Genomic DNA, 7,256 nt, shown 5'->3' on the forward strand with positions numbered 1-7,256 from the left:
ATTAGTGAGTAGTCTGTGATATAGTAACACCAAGGTTAAATGTATATATTATATTTAAAATTAATTATAAATTTTAAAATATAGTAAATAATTATATTTGAATTATTTTGACAAATTATTATTATTATTGTTGTTATTATTATTATTATAGTATCAATTTCACTATAAATTAACAGTAAATTAATCTATAGTATAACTATTGGAATTGCTTTTATATCAATACATTGTTGTATTTACATGTAGTACTAGTTTTACCACCCGTGCTATGCACGGGACTGAAGATTTTTAAATAATAAAGATATATTAATAGCTAAATATATTAAAATAAAGTATATAACGTAAATAATCACTAATAAAGTATATAGAGTAAATATTTCAGCTGCCATATAGAGTAAATAATATATAGTATAATAAAATTATTTTATTCAAGTGAATTTAAACATAAATACTCACTAATAATAGAATTGAAATATCAGGAATATATTTATTATGATTCAAATTTAATTATTCAGTACATACTATTAAATAATCTGAATAATTTGTATTACCTCGTTTTGAATAATCAAAATATGTACGTGTTTGATTACAAATAAGTGCATGTTGATTACTAAATAATTTTATAATAATTAAAGATTAGAATAGTTAAAATTGATAAAAATAATTAAATTACGTAACTAAATTGTATTGTTAAATACTCCATATTCTACTACTACATAAGTAAATACTCCATATTCTACTACATAAAGTATTTAATATATGAGGATAGATTAGTCTTTAAAAATTGTTACTCTCTAGATGCATCAATTTCAACTATTAAGCATTAATTGCACAAAAGTTTAATAATATTTTAAGATTATGGCTGGCCATAATATGGCCATTTAGCATCACTCTTTAAATATTGCATAGATTCTTTGCCGTTTAATGTGTAAATATTTGCGTTCTGACACACGACATGAGATGCTATGGTTTTAAATATTGCACAGATTCTTCCCCTAGTGGATTGTGGGATCCATTTTCTAAAATAGAAAATTTTTAATTTAAAAAAAAGAATAAAAAAGGAAGGAATTTCTATTTTTAAAATATGGAGAGAGTATTGTATTAGTCCTTTTTTTTATTTCGATTTACCTGAAGGTAATATAAATTTAAGAGTGACTTATATTTGTGAGAAAAAGTACTCCCTCCGTTCCGTAGTAGTAGAGTCATTTAAATATTTTAGTACGTTCTGAAGTAGTGGAGTCATTTTACTTTTTAGTAAAAATCAACTCATTTCTTCTCACTTACTTTACTCTCTCTTCCTTTAATATTCTCTCTTCATCTCTCAACTTTTTTCATTTTCTACTTTACTCTTTCTTTACTTAACTCACTTAACACATTTTTCTTAAATCGCGTGACAAAAAGAAATGTCTCCACTACTATGGACCAAGAGAAGTAGTACACCAACTGTTTCATTTAAGATGATTCACTTTCCTTTCTCGTCTATCCTAATCAGGATGAACTCTTACTTATTTAGGAAATACTCCTTTCATCCCAAAAATGTGTCACATATTTTAATTTTTGTCCATAGCATGAAATTTGTCACCTTTCAATTTTTTTTTTTTTATGGACCCCATATTCTACTAATTAACTCATTTTTCCTCATGTTTTATTATATATACTAATTAACTTTTTCAACCCTCTTAAAAAGTCCTACCAAGTTAAATGATGACAAATTTTTGGAAACCCACTACTGGGACGTGTTCATTTTTCCGTCCCTTAATTATATTTAATTTGTATTTAAAAATACAAATTACTGTTCTTAATTAACAAAAAAAAGTCATTAAGACATTCTCTCTTTTTTTTGTAGTGTTTGTTATGCGTATTTGGTAGATATGTGAAACTGAAACGCGTCTCTCAATTTTAAAGACAAAATAAAAATTTATCTTAGAGCATCCACAGTGGTACAGATATCCCGGCGGAATTCCCAAAAACACCTCCTGCCACGTCATAAGAAATTTCCACTGCACCGCCATGTCATAAGGAATTCCCACTGCACAATGGCGGAATTCCCACAATTAAAAAAAATTCACAAATTCACAAATTAGACAATTTCCGGAAGTAAACAATTTACGGAATTAAAATTTCGACGCGAATACGGAGGAAATGCAACCACTTTATTTAAAAAAAACATACTTCATTAAAAAAAGTACATAATTACTATAAAAAAGTACATAAAAATAAAAACCAGCTTCTCAAGTGGTGTGAATGAAATGAAGTTCAACGGGATGTATATATAGGAACCGAAAAAAAATATTTAATGCATTAAACGGGAATTCCGCGCGGAATTCCGCGAGCGTCAACGCAATGGCGTACGTCCGCACGGAATTCCGCAGAACACCGCGGAACTGCGAATTCCTTCCCTGAATTCCGTATCCGTGCCTGGGACCCGCAATGACGGACGTCCGCCACGGAATTCCCGCACGCCGATGGGAATTCCGCGTGGACGTCCGCCATTGCAGATGCTCTTATTAGTATAAGTTGAAAAATGTCTCCAAAACTACATTTTTTTTACTAATTTTGTTTTGTTTGAGAAAAAATCCATCAAATCAACGACTTTACCAACCACTTTACGGTCAAATCCCCAAACTTAAACCCTTAGGTCATCCACGACGCTGTCACTAAACCGTCCCTTAAATTACTATTCGCAGGCTCCACTGTACTTTTTTACTCCATCCCTTAACTAAGGGACGGAACCTGCAACCCTCCGTCCCTTAACCTTCCCTTAAATTACTATTCATTCAATTTCATTTTTTATTTTTATTTCCAACCAAATTCAATTAAAAAAAACACTTCATTAAAAATAAAATAAAATTACAACTTAAAATTCTAAAAAATTAAAAAACCTCATTAATAAAATCCTAAAAAAAATTTAAAATACATAAGTTAAAAAAAACATATTTTTTATGGTGGATTAATTTGTGGGAGTGATTTGATATTTATAGAAGTGATTGGAGGCTTAAAAAAAATTAAAAATTTACAAAAAAAACGCCTATAAACTGCTAGTATATTTTTTGGGATTTTTTTTTTATTTTTGAATTTTTCCTAAATTTTAGAAAAAAACAAAAAAAACATTTTTCCAGATAAAAACGACGCCCACTCGCGGGCTGGCGAGTGGGTGTCACGGATGAACCGGAGCTCGCCACGTCGCCAACGCGCGTGGCGAGACGTCTCTCGAGCTGTCCCTCCGGGACGGACGTTTTTCATGATTGGATGGAGACGGAAGATTGCAACGCCGTCCCTTAACCGTTTTGTCACTCCGGGACGAGATAAGTGACGGTTAAGGGACGCATTGCGGAAGGCCTTAACATCCTATGGCATAGAACCATTGATTAATTGATCAGAGATAAGTTGAATTGAAGCCATAGAATTCTAGAAGTTAATTTTATTGTTTTTGCATTTATTTAGTAGTAAGTGCTACCCTCTTTTTTAAATACTTATTTATAAATACCATAAGAGTTAAAAGAGATGAGGCTTACTGATCTTAGACTTAAATTTAAATATTGCTATTACATAGTTTTTCATTGACCAATAATACTCCCTATTTAAATACTCTATCCGTCCAAAAGTAGTTGAGTCGTATTTCCTCTATTTTTTAAAAATAGCAACTATTTCAATTTTTGGGTATTCCTTAAAAATATAAACTTTAGAATTTTTCTATTTTAGGACATGAACCTCATAATCCACTAACTCTACTTTCACTATTTTTTCTCTTCATTTCTCTTACTTTACTCATTTTCCATTTCCTTTCTCTTACTTTACCAATTCTTCTCATTTAATTTACCAATTGTACATTAAAACCCGTGCCATGTCAAATGTTTCTATTTTTTGAATACGGAGGGAGTATTATCTTATAGGTTTTTTTTTTAAAATTAAATCCATATATTTATATCATATATATGAAGGAGGAAATTACAAATCAACTCCTATAACAAGGAGGAAAGACAATACAAATCAACTCCTATAACAAGGAGGAAAGACAAATTACGCCACCCAGGGTTCGAACTCGAGACCTCGAACTCGAGACCTCTAGGATGGACGCGGTATCCAGCACCCTTTACCGCTAGGCCAAGGGGCTTGGATAGTATTATCTTATAGGTTGTTCCAAGATAGTTAAGTTATTTCCTTTTTTTTGAAAAAGCTCTATCTTCTTTTATAGTACTTTATTTTCTCTTCATCCTTTACTTTATTCCCTCTCATATTTTACACTCTTCTCTTTACTTTTAACACCTTAACTTTTAATTTACATGACCTAAAGAAATGCCCCAAACTACCTTTGAAGAAATGGATTACTCATATGACACAGGTTTTCGTTGACCAATAATATACTTCCCATATTTTAAATGACACTCCTAGTTGGAATCTATTGCTTCTTCGTTTCTATAAATATTGTAAGAGTTGGCGAAGAATCAAAGCACAACAAACATCAACACCAGTCATGGAATCACTCACAATTATTCTCTCCTTCCTCGTATCATTGTTCATCATATTCAAATTACTACCAAACAAAAAATCCGACCCATCAAAGCCTCTCCTCAACCTAATCCCCGGCCCGAAACGCCTCCCCGTGATCGGAAACCTCCACGTCCTCGCCGGCAACACCCCGCCCCACCACGTCTTCCGCAAGCTCTCCGCCCAATACGGCCCCCTCCTGCGCATCCAGCTCGGCGAGCTCCCTTACCTCATCGTCTCCACCGTGGAGGTCGCCAAAGAGGTCCTCCGCACCCACGACCTCGCCTTCTCCAACCGGCCCCCAGGCCTTGCGGCCGAGGCATTCTCCTACAACTACACCGGCGTCGGCTTTGCCCCCTACGGCGAGCCATGGAGAGTCCTCAAGAAGCTCTGCACGGTCGAGCTCCTCAGCATGAAGCGCGTCCGCTCCTTCAGGCATGATACGGATTTTTTTTCCATTTCATATAATTTTCTTCGTAATCTAGAATATACTCACTCGTTCCATTAAAAATGAAACGTTTTCCTTATTTGTTGTCCCATTAAAAATTAAATGTTATAAAAATTAAAACACCATCATTTCTACTTTTTCATCACTCTTACTTTATTCTCTTTTCATTAAATCACAAAACAACCCTACATAAAATCTCGTACCGAAAAGTAAATATTTTATTATTTGGAATATTAGTCATATGTTTTTGTATTCCAAGTATAATTATGCATGGAGTACTTCATATAATCAAGAAAGAAAGAATTACTGTAAAATAATTTTATCATTCTGACGGTTTCTCGTTCTTTCTCTTCAAATTCCTCGTCCGCTCCTTCAGGCACGTCCGGCAAGAGGAGACGGAGAATTTGGTGAGATTCATCATAGCCGCAGCCGGCGATGGAGCCGCCGTGGATCTGTCTGAGAAGATCCATCTGCTGGCGTATGACATCGTGACGAGGGCTTCGGTGGGGACCACAACAAAGGATAGGGTCAAGGTCATGCATATAACCAGAAGGCTCAGCAACTTCGGAGCGGGATTCAACGCCGCCGATCTGTACCCTTCCGTGAAGGTGCTCCCGTTTCTCACCGGAATCCAGTTCAAGATAGAGAAGATGCACCGGGAGATGGACGGCATGTTCCAAGGAATCATAGCCGAGGCAAGAGCAGCGAAGAGCGACGATGGATTCGAAGATCTGTTGGGTATACTCCTCAAATGTCAAGCGGAAGGGAGCGAGATGGCCATCACAGACGATGGTATTAAAGCAGTCATGCTGGTTAGTGCTGTTCATTACTTGTCAATAGTTTCTTTTTCAGTTCGTCAATTAATATATTTCAAACTTATATTATTTAATTGACTACTTTTGGTAATGAATCATAAATTCAGCTAACCTATTTCACTCGTCACACTATCAAAAACAACAATTTTTATGGTGTAAATTTCAGTTGATAAACAGTGTTACCAACAAAAAATTTCCATCAGTAATTTACTTGTCGGTAAATTATTTATAACTGCGGACTATATCCGTAATTACTGAAGGATTCGGTAATTATTGAAGGATTGAGCACCGTTAGTGTTATAATTTTTTTATAATTAAATTTTATTATAAAAGTAGGATCCATTTTTTGTTAACCTCAATTAATGGCAGGACATGTTTTTGGCGGGGAGCGAGACCACCGCGGCGGTGATAGAGTGGGCGATGTCGGAGATGCTGAAGAATCCCCTTACACTGAAAAAAGCGCAGGAGGAAGTGAGACAGGTGTTCGACAAGACGGGGCGGGTGGACGAAGAGAGGATCCACGAGCTGAAATACTTACCCCTCGCCATCAAAGAAACGCTCAGAATCCATCCGCCGCTGCCTTTCATGATGCCACGGCTCAACAGCAGCAAGTGCACCCTCAACGGCTACGAGATCCCTACCAACACCAGGCTGATCGTCCACGCCTGGGCGCTGGGTAGAGACCCCAAATACTGGCCCGACGCAGAGCAGTTTATCCCAGAGAGATTCCAAGGCTCCGCCATAGACTACAGGGGAAACGATTTCCAGTATTTGCCGTTTGGCTCCGGGAGGAGGCTCTGCCCCGGAATGAATTTCGGGGCAGCCAACGCGGATCTGGCGCTGGCCACGCTTCTCTACCATTTCGACTGGGAGATGCCGCGTGGCCTCAGAAATCAGGATTTGGATATGACGGAGGACTTTGCCATAACAGTTCGGAGGAAAAACCCTTTGGCTCTCGTTCCGACTCTCAAGAGGCCGCTCAATGTCGGTAAATGACCATTCCGGTGTGAAAAAAAATAATACTACCTCCATCTAAGAATAAATGTTCCATATTGGATCGAGGTTTAATAGATTGTTGTACTATGTAAAGAAAAATGTATGGAAAAAATTTGTGGAGTGTGAGGTTCAGGATGTTTGTTTTTAAAGCAGAATGATATGATATTTAATTAACACAACATGTTTAAATTATTGTCCTTAAAACTTCAAGTAAGACAAGATTGCAACTTTGTCTGTACTCACTTCGTCCACTAATAAAGGTCATATACTTAGTTGGCTGGATCTAATTTTAAAAAATTTCTTAGACTTTGTTAAAAAGAGTTGGGAAGAAAAAAATTAGTGGAATGCGTGTAACACTTTTATATATTATATATTAATTTTATAATAAAATAGAAGTGAAATGAATAAGTGATATGTGAGATCAACTTACTAAAATAATAATAAAAGTGAAATGCGATGTTTATTAGCGGACAAAAAAAAAGAATAAATGAGACATATAAGGGTTGATATCA

The 7,256-nt window shown here is 35.6% G+C and overlaps 1 protein-coding gene across 1 annotated transcript; it reads left to right on the forward strand.

The window, feature by feature from the left end:
- The first annotated feature begins 4,464 nt into the window (after window positions 1-4,464).
- LOC121778619 (salviol synthase-like) lies at window positions 4,465-6,936 on the forward strand. The gene is made up of 3 exons (XM_042176005.1): window positions 4,465-4,920; window positions 5,310-5,745; window positions 6,118-6,936. Exons 1-3 carry the CDS (start codon window positions 4,472-4,474, stop codon window positions 6,742-6,744), a joined length of 1,512 nt encoding a protein of 503 aa, XP_042031939.1. The 5' UTR covers window positions 4,465-4,471; the 3' UTR covers window positions 6,745-6,936.
- Window positions 6,937-7,256: the final 320 nt, after the last annotated feature.

Source organism: Salvia splendens, chromosome 19 (assembly GCF_004379255.2).
Source record: "Salvia splendens isolate huo1 chromosome 19, SspV2, whole genome shotgun sequence".
Taxonomy (NCBI): domain Eukaryota; kingdom Viridiplantae; phylum Streptophyta; class Magnoliopsida; order Lamiales; family Lamiaceae; genus Salvia; species Salvia splendens.

What these genes read in the sequence shown, in the direction of transcription:
- LOC121778619 (XM_042176005.1), top strand. Translation starts at nt 4,472, where the DNA reads ATGGAATCACTCACAATTATTCTCTCCTTCCTCGTATCATTGTTCATC. An exon ending in AAGCGCGTCCGCTCCTTCAG is followed by an intron (nt 4,921 to 5,309) that starts GCATGATACGGA and finishes CCGCTCCTTCAG; the next exon opens with GCACGTCCGGCAAGAGGAGA. An exon ending in GTATTAAAGCAGTCATGCTG is followed by an intron (nt 5,746 to 6,117) that starts GTTAGTGCTGTT and finishes AATTAATGGCAG; the next exon opens with GACATGTTTTTGGCGGGGAG.